The sequence below is a fragment of the Symphodus melops genome (genome assembly GCF_947650265.1).
Source record: "Symphodus melops genome assembly, chromosome: 14".
NCBI lineage: Eukaryota > Metazoa > Chordata > Actinopteri > Labriformes > Labridae > Symphodus > Symphodus melops.
This window is the reverse complement of record NC_136704.1, coordinates 7,700,840-7,721,179: the sequence shown is the minus strand read 5'-3', so window position 1 is coordinate 7,721,179 and position 20,340 is coordinate 7,700,840. Positions and strand designations below refer to the sequence as shown.

The window sequence follows — 20,340 nt, the reverse complement described above, 5'->3', positions numbered from 1 at the left end:
TCCCTCTCTCATGATCTATTAGTGGACTCTGGGGCCGATGGGAATTTCATGGACTTTCAGTTGGCTAAGAGACTGGGTTTAATCCCTATTCCCCTTACTAAAGTGCTGATTGCTAATGCTCTGGATGGCCGTTTGTTGTGTAGAGTTACTCATGACACCCCACGCATTAAACTGATCATGGCACATAATCACTCTGAGAACATGTCCTTCCATCTCCTAGAATCCCCTGTGCATCCTCTCATCCTAGGGCTTCCTTGGCTGATCAAACATAACCCGCACATGAACTGGTCTACAGGAGAAGTTTTAGGGTGGGGGGAGAAATGCAAAGTAACCTGTTTCCCTTCAGATGGTATGTTAGATTCTTCGGCTCTGGCTTCTACTCTGCTTCAAGACTGCTCTACAACCTCTGAGTCTTGTGATTCTGAGTTCCCAGATCTCGACAAGGTGCCCTCTTGCTACCTGGACCTGAAGGAGGTATTTAACAAGACACGTGCTACTTCTTCACCACCCCATCGTACCTATGACTGTACTATTGACTTGCTTCCAGGAACCTCTCTTCCCAGAGGTCGTTTGTACTCTTTATCTCCACCAGAAAGAGAAGCCATGGAGAAATATATCAAGTCTTCACTTGCTGCTGGAATTATCCGCCCTTCCTCCTCCCCTGCAGGAGCCGGATTCTTCTTTGTTGATAAAAAAGACAAGACCCTCCGCCCCTGCATTGATTATCGTGGCCTCAACGACATAACGATCAAGAACAGGTATCCCCTCCCTCTTATTTTGTCTGCATTTGAACTCTTACAAGGAGCTAAGATCTTTTCTAAACTAGATCTCAGAAATGCCTACCATTTGGTAAGAATAAGGGAGGGGGATGAATGGAAGACCGCCTTCAGGGGAGGAAGCTGCAAGAAGAGGGACGCAGCACGCCTGGACAGACTGGTGAGGAGGGCCGGCTCTGTGGTGGGTGCAGAGCTGGACTCACTGGTGACAGTGGCAGAGAAGAGGTCTCTGGACAAAATGCTTTCCATCATGGACAACACACAACACCCTCTGCACAGCACCTTCACCGGGCAGAGGAGCATGTTCTGTGACAGACTGCTGTCACAGTCGTGCTCCACGGACAGACTCAAGAACTCTTTCGTCCCCCTGGCCATCAGACTGTACAACACGTCACTGGCAGGGAAGAAGCGCACGGTGATCCCTGGACTCTTTTTTCACTTTTTTCTCACTCCTCATCTGCACTGCTGACCTCAGAGTCAGCCTCCAGTTGGACACTTTAACGCATATTGATAGTCACCTTACTGAGCACTGGTCACTTTAACGATAATCACCCTAATCATCTGGTTCCACCCTACTGTATTGCTATGCTACATCTGTAAGGGTTGACATGATCACCCTAACTAGGTCAAGTTTCACTCTATTGTCTTCAACACTTAATGCTAATATGCTCCTCAATAGTTGGGTACTTAATTGGCAATCACCCGAATCATCCCTGGTCTCACCTCTTTGTTTTAGGACACTTAATGCAAATCACTGCTCACTGTTTAACGACTGTTTAACGACTGTACTCACACCTCGGGCATAAGCTCAAAGACCTCTGTACATACACCCAGCACACACAGCACACATGCTTCTCTCATGCAAACAGCGCACATGCTTCTCTCTCCTGACAGGTTAGGTACACCATGCTACATAAGTTTTAAATCTTATGCTAAAGCCTTAACTCTCAGTCACATAGGGGCTGCTAAATCTTGTTTGGGGGATTATTGTATAGAGAGGGGAGGGGGGACAGCGGGTGTGTATTGTATTGTAACCGATGTTTTGTACTGTAACCAATGTCTTGTGTCTTGTGTCCTGCCTGTCTGTATACTGCTACTGGATGCCCTGAATTTCCCTCGGGATCAATAAAGTATCTATCTATCTATCTTCAACACCCCGAGTGGTCATTACGAATATTTGGTAATGCCTTTTGGACTTACAAATGCCCCAGCTGTGTTTCAGGCACTGGTCAATGACATCCTCAGAGACATGCTCAACCACTTCGTCTTTGTCTATCTGGACGATATCCTCATCTTCTCTCCGGACGAAACTACTCACATTCAGCATGTACGTCAGGTCCTACAGCGCCTCCTAGACAACCAGCTCTTCGTGAAAGCTGAAAAATGTGAGTTCCATGATTCCTCTGTGTCGTTCCTGGGTTTTGCTGTCTCTCAAGACAAGATTCAAATGGATCCTTCCAAGGTCAGTGCTGTCTCTGAATGGCCCACACCCACTAATCGCAAACAAGTGCAACGGTTTCTTGGATTTTCAAACTTTTACAGAAGATTCATCAGGAATTTCAGTTCTATTGCTGCACTCCTTAACCTCTCCTATTGTGAAGTTTCAGTGGTCTCCTCAAGCTGATGAGGCCTTCAAGAAGTTGAGAGCTAGTTTTGTTTCTGCCCCCATCCTGAGTCTCCCGGATCCCCACCTTCAGTTCATAGTTGAGGTGGACGCTTCTGAAGTTGGCATTGGGGCAGTGCTCTCCCAACGGTCTCCTGCCGACAACAAACTCTACCCCTGTGCTTTTCTGTCACGGAAATTGTCTCCTGCTGAGGTCAACTACGATGTTGGTAACAGAGAGCTGTTGGCAGTCAAGGTGGCTCTGGAGGAGTGGCGTCACTGGTTGGAGGGAGCGGAACACCCGTTCCTCGTCTGGACAGATCACAAGAACTTACAGTACATCAGGAGTGCTAAACGGCTCAACGCAAGACAAGCAAGGTGGGCCCTTTTTTTTAATCGATTTCACTTTTGTCTCACTTACCGACCAGGCTCTAAGAACATTAAGCCGGATGCCCTGTCCCGCCTGTTTGAACCAAACACTGTCACAAGACATCCCTGTAAAATCTTACCTTCCTCAAGTTGTAGTGGGAGCAGTTACCTGGGGCATTGAAGAGAAAGTTAAACGGGTCAATGCTAACACCCAAGTGCCTAAGAACTGCCCTCCTAACAGATTGTTTGTCCTAGAGTCACTCCGTTCTCAGGTTATTCATTGGGCTCACACCTCCAGTTTCTCCTGCCATCCTGGAATTCTACGGACATCATTCATCGTCAGACAACGATTCTGGTGGCCTGGTTTGGAGAAGGATATCAAGGAGTATGTGGCTGCTTGTCCTGTGTGTTCCCGGTGTAAATCATCTCGGCGTCCTCCTCCTGGTCTCCTGCACCCTCTATCTGCGCCCCACCGTCCGTGGTCAGATATATCATTGGACTTTGTCACAGGACTGCCACTATCTGAAGGTAATACCACTGTTCTTACAGTGGTTGACAGATTTTCCAAACTGGTGCATTTCATTCCCTTACCTAAATTGCCATCGGCCAAGGAAACTGCAGAAGCCTTGCTTTCCAATGTGTTTCGTATTCATGGTTTTCCTAGAGACGTTGTTTCAGATCGAGGCCCCCAGTTCATTTCAAGGTTTTGGAAAGCCTTTTGCTCCCTGCTCGGTGCCACTGTCAGCCTCTCGTCTGGTTATCACCCTGAGTCCAATGGCCAAACTGAGCGGATGAATCAGGAATTGGAAACCTGCCTTCGCTGCCTGGTTTCCCACAACCCATTATCCTGGAGCAAAAACCTGATATGGGCTGAGTATGCACACAATACTTTACCATGCTCCTCTACTGGTCTGACCCCTTTTCAATGTGCTCATCAGCCACCTCTGTTCCCTGAGCTAGAGTCGGAAGTCAGTGTCCCATCAGCCAAGGCTCTCATTCGACGTTGTCGCAGGATATGGAGGGAGGCTCGGCAGGTGCTCCTCAAGACATCGGCAAGGTATAAGAGAGGAGCAGATAGACGACGACTTCCCGCTCCCTCGTACCAGCCAGGGCAGAGAGTCTGGTTGTCCACCAAGGATCTGCCTCTGCGAGTGGAATCTCGTAAGTTGGCCCCTAGATTTGTTGGACCATTCCCAGTGTCTAGGGTGGTCAATCCTGCTGCTGTTCGTTTAAAGCTCCCTAAGCCTTGGCGGATCCATCCTACATTTCATGTGGCACGCATCAAGCCTGTTAAAGAGAGCACACTCGTTCCTGCCTCAAAACCCCCCCCCACCCCCCCGGATTGTGGATGGTGGTCCAGCATACTCTGTCAAGTGCCTCCTGGCTGTTCGACGTCGAGGTCGTCAATACCTGGTTGATTGGGTAGGGTATGGTTCCGAAGAGAGATCTTGGGTGCCGTCTAGAGACATACTGGACCCTAGTCTCATTCAGGACTTCCACCACCGACATCCAGATCAACCTGGGACGTCAGGTGCCGTCCCTAGAAGGGGGGGTACTGTCATGTCAAGCTCTGTGTCCTAGTTTTATATTTTATTTTCTACATTTTGTTACTTCCTGTTTTGTGTCACTAACCTCTCCTCTCATTTCAGATCCTTCACTTCCTGCCCTCATGTGTCTACTGATTATCTGCCCCGCCCTGATTGTTCCCAGCTGTATCCCATTTGTCTTCCCCTCACCTGAGTATTTAGTCTGTTGCTTTTCTTTCCTCAGTGCCAGTTCGTCTTTAACCTGCGTGTAAAGCGTACAAGCCTTTGTTTCTGTATTTGGATTATCTGCTCTAAAAGTAAAGACTTCCTTTTTGTTTAATCAAAAGACTGTGTTTGGAGTCGTGCTTGTGGATCCAACTTCCTGTGGTTTGGTAATTGTGACAGCTTCCAGCTGAAACCCCAAAAAAGTTTATTTCCACCCAATTTTCTTTGACAACTTTTTAGCGAGGTGGGTGGCCTTGCAGATACTATAGCCTTTGTAAGTTTCTTTTTCTTCTCCTGGAGGTGGACAGTTCTTTCATATGCTCAGCCCTCCATAGACAGCCTCACAAATCCCTACTTCTTCAATCTGAACCGCCGAGCAGACTAATTGAAACCTTTAACCCAAAAAAACAGGTTGACTTTTTATATTTTTAGGTTTATTTAATCTGGGGTTTCAGCTGGTTAGTGTATAAGAGGTTTTCACATGTTTTTACTTTGCTTTGGGCTAATCTGACCCCTGTTAAACAACAATCTTATAAAGTTATAATAAAGTTATAGTGATAAAGTCATGGCTAGTTAAATGAGCCTGTCAATTGATTTGATTGGTAGATAATGTTGTCTTGTTTGCCTTCTAAATGAAATTCACAAATGTCAAGTGAATGTCATTTTTTATTAACCATTCAAGGAAAACCCTAGCATTTGAGTAAGTCTTGGTTATCTGAGCTAAATGTTGGGTTAAAAAAAAAAAAAACAACAGAAATGATTGTTGTTCTAACTGTCAGTCCAGGTCTATGGAGCCTGGGAATGATCTAATGGGGATATTAGCCCATAGCTGTAAGCACATTGTGAAAAGCCTGTGATGGTAAGGCTAAACAATATAGCAAACATTAGTTGTTGACAATATTTTATTCATCAGAAATAATAAATATGTATATAGGAACATCTTAAGTCAAATGATTGTACTTGGTAAATTTGTCCTTCATCTATATTCTTGAGCCTTGACCTATTTATTTTTTAAGTCATTTAGGCACCACACTTTTTTATTTTAAAAGAATTCTGTTTTTGCTTTTGAATTATTTTTTTTCATTTTTTAAATGTATTTAATTTCATTTTTTTTATCTTTGAAGTTTGTATATGTATGAGTGCATTCTTTAGTTCATGTTTTCATTTGTTTTCCGAAGTTCATAGGGGTTTGAATCATCTCATTTACCCTGGTTTTCAATTGAAAGCTAGTTTTAACAAAGGAATATGTAACACTGACACCTAGTGTTTAAAATGGGCATTACATTCCAAATTCAAAACATTGGCGAGAGCAGTCTACCCCCACACCCCTCCTCCTGTACAGACGGGTTGCCATGTTTGCTGAGCGGGCTAATTTTAAGCCAACTACAAGGAAGCAACTCCCAACGCGAGGATGCGTCACCTCCGTCAGCTTAAAGAAAGTTTACACGCTGGTCGTCACCGTTGGAGAATCTCTCAACAACCAGCAGGGGCCGAGGCTGAAGCAGAAAAGATGCAGCAGAATCAACAGTGGTCCCTCCTCCCTAAAAACAACGCATGTCCAGTGGCCAAGTGTCTTCACAACAGATCACATGGTAATATTTCTCAATTCTAATGTATTATTTGCTTTTGTTGTTTCATTTTGTGTGCATTTATTTATCCGTCAGGTGTATTGTTGTTGCTGTTGACTTAAACAACTCTAAATGTCATTTGTTGTCTTTCTTCAGGTCTTCCTCCAAAGTGCTTCAACCAGTATGAAGTGAAGACAAAGAGAATTGCAATGAGATCTTGACAAGGAAGCACATATCATTCAGTTTCTCTGTGCAACGGCTACTGGTCACAAATGTGTTTATCTGCACTAAGGTATTTATTTTATGTGTATCATGCAACTATTAATCGTGTTTTGTATCATTAGATTTTTACAACAACCTTCTGCTTCCTTTGTCAGAACTGGCTCCGCCCCTTCACCTCCACGTCACCATCTGTGAATTAATCATGTATCCATTGTAGCTCAGCAGAGTCTAACTGATGAAAATTAAACAAGTGATGTGCAACAGTGACACAAGCTGCGGATCTATCATCACTCTCAGACTGAAGGTTCCTCATCACTGCAGCGTCAGGCTTTGTTCAAAAGGTAAACAATCTGTCAGGAGAAAATGATGACAAACTTGAACAAACTAATGAGGAAATAAACTTTCTGACTGTTTTTTTTTCTATTTAAGGCTCTGCTCCTCTTCTTCACCTCTGTTAATACTGTGATGTTGTCCTTACACCAGACGCTGACCAAAGAACTGCAAGCAACATTTCTACAGTCAACAGACAAGTCAAAAGGTCAAACATTTCAGAACTTTACACCTCCACTCATAAACTGACATTTTGATTTTATTTTATTATTTATTTATTTTTTTTAAATGAAAGATTGACAAATTACCATTTACAGAACACTGGTGTGAAGAAATGACTGCTTCTCTTGATAAGACAAACCAATTTGAACGCTTTTTTAGCATTGTTATTTTTTATGTTATGTTTTTTTTGTGATTTTATTTCATTTATTTTATTTTCATGCCTACTCTCCCTCTCATCATTCATCTGTTTTCTATTCAGAAGACAATTAACAAAGATGAAGGGAATAACACGTTTGTTCATTTGCTAAATGCGTCTGAAGTAACTGAAGTCTGGAGGTGGAGTCAGTAGAAGTCTTCTTTGAGGCTTGTAAACACAATATTAAATCTGGGCCCCTTCTCTACCTTTAAGCTGAAAGAACAGACTGACCATTGGGAATACTGTAGTACATTTACAGAAAATGGAAACCGGATTTAGGGATGACAGTGCATAAATACAAATACTTAGCAGCACTTTTGATTGAAAAATTGAATTATTTTGCAGTATGAATGTATGGCTTGTTTTAGGCAACTTATTTATCCCATTATTGTGGTGTGATGTACATTAAGAAAAAACAGGACTCTACCTTTAACAGGCTGATTCAGTTTTTTTTAATGTTTTTATTATTTTTTAGTCTAGGGTTTCAGCTGGTTTGTGTAAAGGTTTTCCCATGTTTTTACTTTGCCTAATCTGATCCCTGTTAAACAGCGGTCTGATAAAGTCATATTTAAAACAACTTTTAATTTTAAAGACTGCATGTCTGCAACACATGGTTTAGTTCAATGAACTAAGTATACCCTTTTTTCACCAAAAACTGACCAACAAACAGCGCCTTCACAGAACACGGTACTGTTCTTGCACCGTGTTCTTGACAGCGGTCAAGAAATTGACCGCTTCTTCTGATGAGACAAAAATGAACTATACCTTTATTTGGTGTTGTTTATGTTTTTACATCATTATTTTTTGTGAATCTTATTAGTGCTTATTTGATTTTATTTATTTTATTGTCATGCCTCATCATTCATATGTTCTCAAATCAGAAGACTAATTGATATATTCATAATTTTCTACATTTTTGTATTAATTTATATTTTTATTTATATTGTTCTTTGCATTTATTTATTTATAATCATTCATTTAAGATTACATTGGACATTAAATATTAAGTTATACAGTATCACACATCTGTATCGTTCTATTATTGCTGTATTTATACGTGTTTATGATTGCACCTCTTGCTAAATGCCAATATTGAACTATCCTGTATCATGTCTTCCTATGTTGATTAGTTTTATTGTACTATGTTTTTAAATTACATTTCCATCACCTTTCTATATGAATATATTACAAATTATTTGGTTTTCATTCCCTTTTTTCTTTACTTTTAGAAAAACGTTTTTTTTAGCTGTTTCACTTACAGAAAAGCCTTATTTTTTTGTGTTTTGTTTTTAATTTCAGAAAAGCATTATTGTTTTTTTTCTTTTCTCTTGTTAAATGAAACAAAGTGAAGTAATCTAGCAGTTTTCATTTCATATTGACCAAATACAGACCATTTTGTAGAAACAGCAACATTACTACTTGTGTTATTATTGTATTATTACACAATTACAAATATTATACTGCTTCTTCATCTTCTGCCGTTTCTTGTATTCAGTTCTTTGAGAGCATAAAAAATACCTTCCACAGCTGTATGACAGTTCATCATGACACGCAAAAACTCCACTTTCTCTGGCAATTTTTACGTTTATACATGTTCAACGCAAATAAATAACTTTGTCTTGTACCTAACTTTTTCCTGTGCTTATTCTACTTTTTCCTTCAACATTCAGCAGTATTTTACTTCTCACTCTGTCCCTCTCACACACACACACATGCATGTAAGCAAACCTTAACATGGTGCTGTCCGTGGTGCTGCAAGTCAGTAAACTTTAAAGAACTTTCCAGCACCTGCCCTATGGTGAAGCAGGTCACTTGTTAGCTGAGTAAATGAAAGCATGGGTACTGGAGGAAACTGGAGCATCGGTTTGGACACTGTGAGCTTCAAAGCGGCAGGTGGTCCAAAAAACTCTCCATCTGCGATAATGTTAAAATCAAACGAAAAATGTCTCAAGAAAACGAAATTGTCTAAGTTTTTACATCGCTGTAGTTCCGACATTTCTTGGATCACAGACATAAAAATTACATCAACACGTTCAGCTACCTCTCCTCTTGCTCATAAAATCATCATTCAGCCACCAACTCTTCATTTAACCCCTTCAAATTGGCATTCAATAGGGAGACGTTTTCCCCCTTTTTCTCACTGTCTTAGCTGCCAGCTGACTGCAGTTACTCTTGATTGCAGTTACACACACAAACACCCCCACACACGCACACACATGCATTGAACTTCATACTGTAAATGGTCTACTTTTGCTTCAACTTCCTGTTCTTCTGCTTTTACTTCTTTTTCTGCGTACACTTCTTCTTTTACTACATTTTCTTTTTCTGTCACTATTTCTTGTTCTCCTGCAGATACTTTTACTTTCTTCTGCTTCTTGTTTTAGTTTTGCTACTGTCTTTTTCTGCTATTTCCTCTTCTTCTGCTTCTTGTATTTCTGCTTTTGCTACATCTTCTATTACTATTTCTTGTTCTTCTGCAGATACTTTTACTTCTTCTGCTTCTTGTTTTAGTTTCGCTAATGTCTTTTTCTGCTATTTCCTCTTCTTCTGCTTCTTGTATTTCTGCTTTTACTTCATCTTCTTCTTCCATTACTATTTCTTGTTCTTCTGCAGATACTTTTACTTCTTCTGCTTCTTGTACTTGTACAACTGTTTGTCTTCTTCTACTTTTCTTCTGCTATTTCCTCTTCTTCCACCTTTTTCTTCATCTTCTGCACTGTAAAAATAAATCGGTTGTTTTTACGGAAAAAAACTGGCAGCTGGGGTTGCCAGAATAATTCTGTAAAAAATACAGTCAAAATGTAAACAATTTTACAGACCAACCTGTAAATCATACAGTTTTAAACTGTTATAATTTACAAAAAAAATACAATTTAAATTGGTAAATTTAACAGCCATGTTCTGCTGAATAAGCATGAATATGCAGCTATTAAACAAAATATTTTAGTAAAATTTGCAATGAATTGATGTCAATTGTACGTCAAATCTCATTCAACTTTACTGAAAAACACCAAGTACATAACATTATTTCGCAAGAACTAGATTAAAAATGCTATTTCACTTAATTTTTCTGCATGTTTAACTCAAATATTGATTCAAATATAATTCATTTTTTAGTATTAACAACTATATCTTACAGTCAAAGCAACAGCTTTATACGCTCACTGAATTTCCTCAATTACATTTTAATAGGCATAAAATCCTGTTCTGTTAAGTTTATCTAATATCAATCTAAAACATAAACTGAAAAGTAAGATTTAATTTAAACTGCACTGCCCTCAACAGATGTTTAAGTGTTTAACCAATCAAATGTAATTTAGTGAAAAGCAAGTTATACCCTGTGTTACCTTGCTGAGATAAAAAAAAAAAAAAGACATGTCCCTACAGAAGTTTATTAAACTCAAAGTGAAGAAAATCTGTCCTTACCAAGACACATTTGTATCTTACAAATATTTGAACACAGTCTGACAATCAAGTGAACCTTTCTCCTTAATTGTCTTACGGATAATTTAGAGACATTTGTTTACTTTCAAAGATATTTGTAGATGTAATTGTTGCAAATATAAAGCATCAAATCGTGTTTTACGACTGAAACATCTCAAATATAAACAGTAGAAATGCCACACAAAAATGTGCATGCTACTATTACTGCTCAGCGTAAACTGTTTCTTTACATTCAAAACAGATCAAACAATTCTTAGGCTATTTAATGTGAACTCTAAGACCTTTTTAACAGAGTTTACCAAAAATGTAAACCATCTAACCAAATTCTGGCCAGGTTTAGCATTTGAACTTGTAAAGTCAACATTAGATACTGTATACCTTAACAGTTGTTAGGGTTGTTAGGGTGTTTAAAACAGAACATCTAGAAAAATTGCTTCGTTCAAGGGAAGTCAAAAAAAATTATCTGTCCATATTCACAAGACACATTTTAACAAAGAGCCGAAGCAAACCTTTAAAATGTCAATGAGGCACATGACGTGCCACAAATCTTACTCTTAAGTCCATGTTCAGACATCGCGCCACTCGTGGTCCGAAAGCTCCTGAATCAAGGTGATGACTCGAGGGTTCACATGAAGACGGGCTGTGCTCGTCTTCTCGACTTTAGTGCCCTTCTCTGGGTTGATGGAGAAAAAACATCTATGGAAATATGAGAAAAACAGACAAATGTATTCATGAAATAGCTTCATTGACAAATATAACTGTTTGCAAGATATCATTTAAGGATTAGCTACTCTCAAAACAGTAATTAACAAGTCATCTAAACCTGAGTTACTACTGCAGTAATTTAAGATTCATATCCGTTCACATTAGTAAAATAATCAATCATAAATGACTTACCTCTGCAGAAACTCCAGGGTTGATGCCAGCGCTGTAGGGTAATGGATGTTAAAGCAATAATAGCTTCCAAACAGCATGCACAGGGCAGAGATGAAGAAGGGGATGTTGTCACATACAATGTTTTGATCCACACTCAGCATGAACCGTCTTGAAGAAAAGCAGGATCTTCCTAAATACAAAAATAATAATAATAATAAAAAAAATGTTCAAACAAAATGTAACCAGGCTGGCATTACTCAACACTTTCAGAAAACATTGAGCATATATGCTTCTCAACAGTCACAGTTAATTTTCTTACAGTAAGTACACAAAATTTAAGGCCACTTGACTAATATTCTTACACAACCAACAACACTGTGCAAAATACATTTATCTTCAAATAGATAAGGAAAAGAGAAAGATAAAAAGTGTAATGTTAAATGCAAGAGAGAATGATAGGAAGAAAGAAATGTGAACTTACCACACACAACAATGGTGGGGGTCAAGGGAATTTGACCCATCTGTACCTCCACTGCCAGGCACGTGTCCTCCACATGATAGAACATTGCATCTTCCTTCTCATCAAAGTAGGACAGGAGAAGCAGCACCATCTCCTTCACATCTTCAGAGCAACCATTCAGCTCTCCCCTCATTATTTTTAGCTTTGTGAGAGACTGAAGGAACCTTTTGCTCTTGGTGACACAGACCGTATTCATGTAATTCAGGAGCCGTTTCCCCTTCAGATCTACATTCCGCGTAAATGTTTCTTTGAGACTGATTCCGGTAAGTTCCTGAAAGTGAACAGTCATGCCAAGTTCATTGAACCAAAATGGCCACTCTTCAAGGAGGTATTTCAGATTTTTCCCCTCGTTGACTTGTTTACGTTGTGTGTAGAAAGTCATCTTCATCAGACGTTTGACTTCTTCTGTATTTGCATCAGTTTGCTGAGACATCCTCTTCAATTTCTCTTTCTTCTCCTGCTGAGTCTCTAGGGTCTCTCCAAGGGGCAAGAATTTCACATGCCATTTAATACACCCATACGTATCTCGGATTGCTGCTCTCTGCTCTGGAGCAACTTCTTCCGTGTCTGAATCTTCAGTGCGATGCTTTCGTTTTCTTATTTTCGGAGTAGTAGATCGCCTCACATTCTCGATCCTATTTTGCATTTGCTTGGCTAGAGAATGATACCCTGGCCCAATCACGTCACCTTCTATGACATCTTGTAGAGATTTCGGATATTTTGCCACCATCTTTTGAGCAACTGCAGTATTGTGCTTATTACTTATGCAAGACTTTTTTTGCATCATCTCACGGACCACAATTCGGACCATCTCCCTCCTTAGTCGTGGACTTGGTCGTTTTCCTCTTTCTAGTGACTGCATCAGTTCCTCTAAGAACTTGTCCCATGGTATGATGAAGTTATTTACCCAGTCTATGTCGGGGCTTGGACAGCTGTTTGAAGAGGTTGAGGTTGAACTTAGGGGTGAACCTGAAGGCAAAGATGTGGAAGGTCCCGGAGAGGCACAAACCGATGAGCTGCTTGTTTCAGGAGTCTGGCCTGTAAAAACACAAACACAGTGTTATTTGTTACACAATGCCAATGTTTATGTTTCAAGCGGGCTACTTTAGAAAGGGCTTGCTTCCTGTACTGCAAAACTTGACTTACATCTCAGCTTCCAAGCTGCAAGGACTTTTCTGGCTTGTATTGGCCTCAATGCCGACAGTAAATCCGCTTCCTCGATGAACTGAAAATCATCATATATATATATACTCAACAAAAATATAAACGCAACACTTTTGTTTTTGCTCCCATTTGTCATGAGATGGACTCAAAGATCTAAAATTCATTCCAGATACACAATATTACCATTTCTCTCAAACATTGTTCACAAATCTGTCTAAATGTGTGATAGTGAGCACTTTTGCTTTGCTGAGATAATCCATCCCACCTCACAGGTGTGCCACATCAAGATGCTCATCAGACACCATGATTAGTGCACAGGTGTACCTTATACTGCCCACAATAAAAGGCCACTCTGAAATGTGCAGTTTTGTCTCACAGCAAAATGCCACAGATGGCGCAAGCATTGAGGGAGCGTGCAATTGGCATGCTGACAGCAGGAATGTCAACCAGATCTGTTGCTCGGGCATTGAATGTTCATTTCTCCACCATAAGCCGTCTCCAAAGGCGTTTCAGAGAATATGGCAGTACATCCAACCGGCCTCACAACCGCAGACCACGTGTAACCACACCAGCCCAGGACCTCCACATCCAGCAGGTTCACCTCCAAGATCGTCTGAGACCAGCTACTCAGACAGCTGCTGAAACAATTGGTTTGCATAACCAAAGAATTTCTGCACAAACTGTCAGAAACCGTCTCAGGGAAGCTCAACTGCATGCTCGTCGTCCTCATCGGGGTCTTAACCTGACTCCAGATCGTCGCCGTAACAGACTTGAGTGGGCAAATGCTCACATTCGATGGCGTCTGGCACGTTGGAGAGGTGTTCTCTTCACGGATGAATCTCGGTTTACATTGTTCAGGGCAGATGGCAGACAGCGTGTGTGGCGTCGTGTGGGTGAGCGCTTTGCTGATGTCAATGTTGTGGATCGAGTGGCCCATGGTGGTGGTGGGGTTATGGTATGGGCAGGCATCTGTTATGGACGAAGAACACAGGTGCATTTTATTGATGGCATTTTGAATGCACAGAGATACCGTGATGAGATCCTGAGGCCCATTGTTGTGCCATACATCCATGAACATCACCTCATGTTTCAGCAAGATAATGCACGGCCCCATGTTGCAAGGATCTGTACACAATTCTTGGAAGCTGAAAATGTCCCAGTTCTTGCATGGCCAGCATACTCACCGGACATGTCACCCATTGAGCATGTTTGGGATGTGCTTGACCGGCGTATACGACAGCGCGTACCAGTTCCCACTAATATCCAGCAACTTGGCACAGCCATTGAAGAGGAGTGGACCAACATTCCACAGGCCACAATTGACAATCTGATAAACTCTATGCGAAGAAGATGTGTTGCACTGCATGAGGCAAATGGTGGTCACACCAGATACTGACTGGTTCTGAGTCCCCAGACCCTCAATAAAGCAAAAACTGCACATTTCAGGGTGGCCTTTTATTGTGGACAGTCTAAGGTACACCTATGCACTAATCATGGTGTCTGATGAGCATCTTGATGTGGCACACCTGTGAGGTGGGATGGATTATCTCAGCAAAGCAAAAGTGCTCACTATCACACATTTAGACAGATTTGTGAACAATGTTTGAGAGAAATGGTAATATTGTGTATCTGGAATGAATTTTAGATCTTTGAGTCCATCTCATGACAAATGGGAGCAAAAACAAAAGTGTTGCGTTTATATTTTTGTTGAGTGTATATATATATATATATATATATATATATATATATATATATATATATATAAAAGAAACCCCTAAGAAGGAGCAAACTGATATAACTTCTTTTTTTCCCCCGACTATTGTTATTTTGTCTCAACATGCATGCATTTTTATCATGATTTCCCCACCAAACAAGTCAAGACAATGCTTATTTTGACAACACACTATGTTTTAGTGGAATGACTTTGTGTCCGTTAATAATGTATGATGGTAACGGATAAAAATCTGCTAAGTTGTCTATGTTAACACACTGCAACCTTGCACTGTGTTTTGTCACTGAGTACAGATAATATTCAGAATGATAGTCAGCTTTATGTATATCCACCACAAAATACACAGCTGCATCATTTTGAATCAAAACGATCAGAAGTTCTCCAAACTCCATGGACTCGTCGTTTTTTGATACAAGGAAATTCCCTTTTTTATATGATGTACCTTTGTACTGTATTTCTGTGGAGACACTAGTATTGTGCTCTGAAAAGCCATATTCTCTCACAGCATGTTTGATCGCATCACTGTAAAGGCTGAGATAAAAAGTACCGTACAACTGTCTTTGACTTGCAAAAGCTGACTGAGTCCAGACCCAGCTGAAAGGTATGCCTGAAGCATCTGATGTCTTTCAGACAAAGTTAGGCAGATGTTTTTAAAGTTTTTCAAGTGCCTGGTACATCTCTTAAAGTAGGAATGTTTACTTTCAAAACGCATCGTCCACACTCTGATCAAAGGGCCAAACTTCAATATTAGGCCTGGATAGTGCCGCAAGAAATGATGTTTTGGTTTGAGTGGACTTTCAGGAAATAAGCATTTTCTTGACTCCAAATATTCTTGGATTAGAACGTCAAGATAGGCTACTTGTGACAATGAAATCTTTTGAGCACAAATCATTTCAACAATATCTTTAAGCTGGAGCGTTAACTGCCACACATCATCTTCCGCATTTTCAATTTTTTCACCAATTAATATGGGCAGCAACCTTAAGAAATTCCAGTTCTGGATGGCCTGACCTGAAAGCTTGGTGGCATCAGAGTTGACAGCACAAGGCTTTGTAAGAGCATCATTTCCTTTGTACTTGAACTGCCTAATCCGTCGGTTCAAAAGTGAACATGTAAACCATTTATTTTCCTTAATAAAATACTTTAAGTACAGGGCCACATCATAGGATAAGATGCCCTCAAATATATCATGGCCTAAACAAGGTGGAAGACCGGGCTGGCAAACATGAAAAGATTTAAGAGCATTGAAAACAGAGTTTACCTTGATGTCTCTGACAACTTGGCTGTCTTCTCCTAGGTCACCAACAGCAGAATTGTAGCTTTCAGGGGTGCGCTGTGGATCACAGAAATTGGGGTCATTACTCTCAAACTCTTGTCTTGTGATTTCACAATACCAACAAAAGTACTGAGAACGACTGAAGTTTTCAGTGAACCCCCCAATGGCATGTGAACCCAAATTATCACCAGCAATACAGTATAGAGCCCCTTTGACAGTTCCACCGCCAACAGTTATTCCGTTTTCCTCCAAGTCTTTTAAATCCACCAAAATCTCTGAAAAAACCTTTGAACATCCAAAACATTTTAGGTCACTCTCTACACACAACAAAACCAGAGACATGTGCTCAGTACTGGAACACACATGGACAGGTAAGTTTGCAGCAGAGAGATAGACAGCCAGAACTTTGTGTTTTTTCTTAGAGGATCCAAGGGGGTTGACCACCTCAAATGCATCCTGGTATAGGATTAGCTTAAGAGATCCAGGATTTTCACTGAAAAAAGGGTTGGACTTAAAAATGTGTCTATCAGTTATGTCTCCAAAAACATCTGAATCATTTTCACAAGACTGTTGTGACACAGAATTGTTCCATATATCCGATTCCAGTAGGTTTTTTAGTGTATCTTTAACTGGCACATAGTAGGCAAACCGTGGTGTCATATTTTCATCAGTTCCCAACAGTATTTTTTGAGGCTTTACGTATTTAAACATCTTTTTGAATGTCTGGGCTCTTGAATATGTAGTTCTCATTGGCCCCTGATGACAAACAGAGAAAAGATCTGAATCTTTCACACAATCACAGATTTTAGCAATAGCATCATCAGCTAGACACATGTCATTTTTTAGAAGTGAATGTAGTGTTTTTAGTGTGTAATCCTGTCCCATTTCATGGACGTTTTGTAACTCTTCAACAATTGTCTGAACTGTTGAAGCTGGAAGAAGGAGCTGCCCTTGCAGTTTTAAGTAAAATAAACACACATTCCTAAGAAAGGTCTCACTGAAGTTCTGTGGCAGATCAGTGTTTTCATTCATTGGTGTTTCGTTTGGACTCTGGGGAGCATCTTCGCATGCACCGACAACAGAAGACTGAGAAATGTTTTTTCTGAATATGTCACTTATGCTTTCAATGGAGCATGCTCTATGTTTCCTGGACATATGAGCAGTGAATGACGATTTCACAGTAAATGTATTTTTACAACCAGTTACTGGACATGTCACAGGTCGCCCCTCCACTATATGCTCCTTTAAGTGGGCGACAAGTTCATTCACCGTGTGAAAGTTGCGGTCACACATAGAAATGGCGCATTTTAGATCTGTAACAACCGCTCTATTGGTAACAGAGGGACGCGGCACATTGTGAGCCCGATAAAAATGAGCTTTAAAAGCTGCATAGGTACAAAATGTCCGCTTGCAGACACTATCAACACATTTGAAAAGACAATGGGGTTCATTTCTATGAACTCTACAATGCAGCACGTAGCCCCTTGTTGTCTCTAATGTTTTGCTGCAAAACCCGCAAGTAATCATTTTTAGCAAACTAAACTGACAAATAACATGGACTAATGTTGGAGAAAATGGCACTTTTTCCCTCCCTTATTAATTTAATTAATGGAGAAAAAAAGTGACAATATAGTGTTTTACAGTGAAAACGAAAGCTAATCCTACAGAGGCACAAAACCAGATATTTAATTATTTCCTCTAATAACCACTAGCCCGACAAAGCACTAGAAAAAAAAAGCTCAGTTAAGTTCGCCATGAAAACTCACACAATGCCCGCTTGCTGTAAGCGCGAAATACACGTGGGAAAAAAACGTCGACTTCTCTTGCTAGCTTGGCAGTAAACAAAAGAAAGCCTATTGCACAATCGCAAAGCAAAGCCCCATGAAAAATCCGAACATAAGGATTTTAGCAACAAACACGCTGAATAACAAAATGCTAGCTTAGAGTCAGCTCCAATTTACATGTGTGTGTGTGTGTGTGTGTTTTGGTGCCAAAGAATCAGCTAATTTTACCTCAAAACTGCCCAGTCGAGTTAGCCCCGCCAGTCAGCGTTTTAACTGCGGTCACAAACAGAGGTAGTATTTTATTTATCTTACAGGTGACTTTAGTAATTGAGCAGAACAATTTTATACAACGTCAATGTTATGCTTACCAGTATTACATGTCACGGTCCTCTGACCCAACATGTCATCGCAGCTCCAAGTGTTGTTGTTTTTTCGCAGCTCCAAGTTGTAGCAGCACGAGTCGAGGTCGTGACGCACAGAGCAGTAGACACAGACCTGCATGAAATGCCAGGCTGGGCACGAGCCGTTAAACTTTGAAAAGCGAGTACCGCATCCTCTCGCGATGGTTCAGTGGTGCAATGAAATAAATGTTTTTCCACAGTGGATGTTTTTAGCCATAATTTCATAACCATCTATGGTGCACTTACCTCAAGAAAACAACATTGATGACAACATTAAACTTAATTTAAATACAGTCTTTTACATTGTTATTCAGTAATTCAGGAATATTTTAGTTTAACACTGTGGTGATGTTTGAAACATAAGTTATTTTGTCACTTAGGGACAACATAACTTAGTAATGTTTAAAAATATAAACTACAAGCCTCTTTATATATTTTATGAAATGCAGAGTGATGAATCACAAATGGTCAAAGCTGGCCTGCCATAAGGTTCTGTTTTTCAAATAAATAAATCACGTAGTGAAAACAAGAAATTATAATGATGTATGCTGTTTGTTGTTGTAGTTGTTTTTTGCACAAGACAAAGTGAAAGGGAATTTGGTATAGCTATCATTTTGCATCTAAGCAATGCAACACAACACTGGCCCACGGCTCCCAATGACAATCTCCATTTGTAATCCTTCAACTTTACAGCTCTAACCTATTTATTTTCCCTTTAAAGTAGTTTGCAATGTGCATTATACAAATGATAATGCTATACAGTTTCTTTCTGTAAAAAAGAAATAACTTGACAAAAAATAAGCATTATTTTAACACTCTCATGTTGTAGTTTTAACTGTACTGTATTGTTTTTTGTATTACAGGTTTTCTTAGTTAAAGTTACATTAGTATGTAGATTCTACAAAGAAATGTGATTATGTTCACATATTTTTGCTTTAAAATTAACAGTTGGGTTTAGTTCTGTATTTCACAAAATATTTCAGTCAATTGAACATTGTTTCGTTGTTTTCCTGTTTACATGTTTTTGCTGTCATGATTTTACAGCACTTTACTGTCAATTTTACAATCTTTTTTTACAGTGTGCTAATTCTTCTTCATTCAGCAGTGTTTCTGCAACATTTCAGCAGGAAGCATTCACAAGCATTTTCCGCAGGGAAATGCAAATTGTCTAGTTATTCTTTGCCTTATTATATCCTCAAAACGGGCCGCGCTACTCCTCCCACGTTTGCGCCACACACACACAAGACAGGTATCAAAACAACCGGCTCGGCCCCAAAAAGTGTGCTATTACTTTGTGGAAAACTCGGGCACACGGTTTGGACACAATTCGAGTTTAAGTGACAAAAATTTGGCCAAAATTTGCCCCATTCAAAGTAGATGGCAAAATTTGAAATCCTAGAGTGTAACTGCCAAAAACTTCAGTTTTGGAGACATATTTGTAAATCGCCATCCTGAAGTCATTGTTGTTCGCATATATAAACAAAATACATCAAAAGAAAGCTCTGAGTCTCCTCTCACTCATAAAGCCAAAAAAAAACCAAAAACGTTTCAGTCTCCCAGGGGAGGCATTTGTTTGACAGTCACGCACCACATACACACACATTGGGCTCTCACTCTAACTGACCTCCAGAATTTCACAGTTTTCACTCATGTTTTAAAATTGCGACTGTGGTCCCAGTCTGAATGTTAAATACAAATAAAATATATCAAAACGTGCGCCTATTTGTGCTGTCGCTCACAGTCCAAACGGATCTGTGATATCATGTTTAGTTTTCAAGATATTTGAGGTTTTGCGAGCAGTGGTAAGTCCATTCAAATACATTGATGGAATGTTCTGGCAGATCAAAGCTGAATGTCAACCAATCAGTGAGCAGGTTATCAGAGTTAGTGTTTAGAGTGGGAAAGAGTTCTGTCTTAGCTGTTAGATGGCACCATTCTTACTGCTGTCCCACACATGCACGCACACACAGACACGGCAACCACCCTCACAATTTCTGCTGGAATTGTCTAGTTGATTTTTATTGTTTTATTTTTTCCATAAATTTGAAAAAATGCTCACAAAAATACTAACTTAACAAACAAAAATGATCTACTTTTAATCTTTTT

General features: G+C 40.0%; 1 protein-coding gene and 2 long non-coding RNA genes across 3 annotated transcripts; 1 reads left to right on the top strand and 2 right to left on the bottom strand.

The window, feature by feature from the left end:
- Positions 1-5,885: 5,885 nt before the first annotated feature.
- LOC306834708 lies at positions 5,886-6,887 on the top strand. The gene is made up of 4 exons (XR_013780528.1): positions 5,886-6,091; positions 6,224-6,359; positions 6,445-6,630; positions 6,719-6,887. It is a non-coding gene; the product is annotated as an uncharacterized lncRNA (long non-coding RNA).
- A 3,522-nt stretch (positions 6,888-10,409) lies between these two features.
- On the bottom strand, positions 10,410-12,039 carry LOC306835053 (uncharacterized protein). Its single transcript, XM_079361450.1, has 3 exons — positions 11,839-12,039; positions 11,379-11,547; positions 10,410-11,177 (listed from the first exon to the last, which is right to left on the bottom strand). The coding sequence occupies exons 1-3, from the start codon at positions 12,008-12,010 to the stop codon at positions 11,048-11,050; spliced, it is 471 nt and encodes a 156-aa protein (XP_079217576.1). The 5' UTR covers positions 12,011-12,039; the 3' UTR covers positions 10,410-11,047.
- Positions 12,040-14,858: 2,819 nt separating this feature from the next.
- On the bottom strand, positions 14,859-18,504 carry LOC306834666. The gene is made up of 3 exons (XR_013780520.1): positions 18,202-18,504; positions 18,062-18,106; positions 14,859-16,106 (listed from the first exon to the last, which is right to left on the bottom strand). It is a non-coding gene; the product is annotated as an uncharacterized lncRNA (long non-coding RNA).
- Between the last annotated feature and the right edge of the window lie 1,836 nt (positions 18,505-20,340).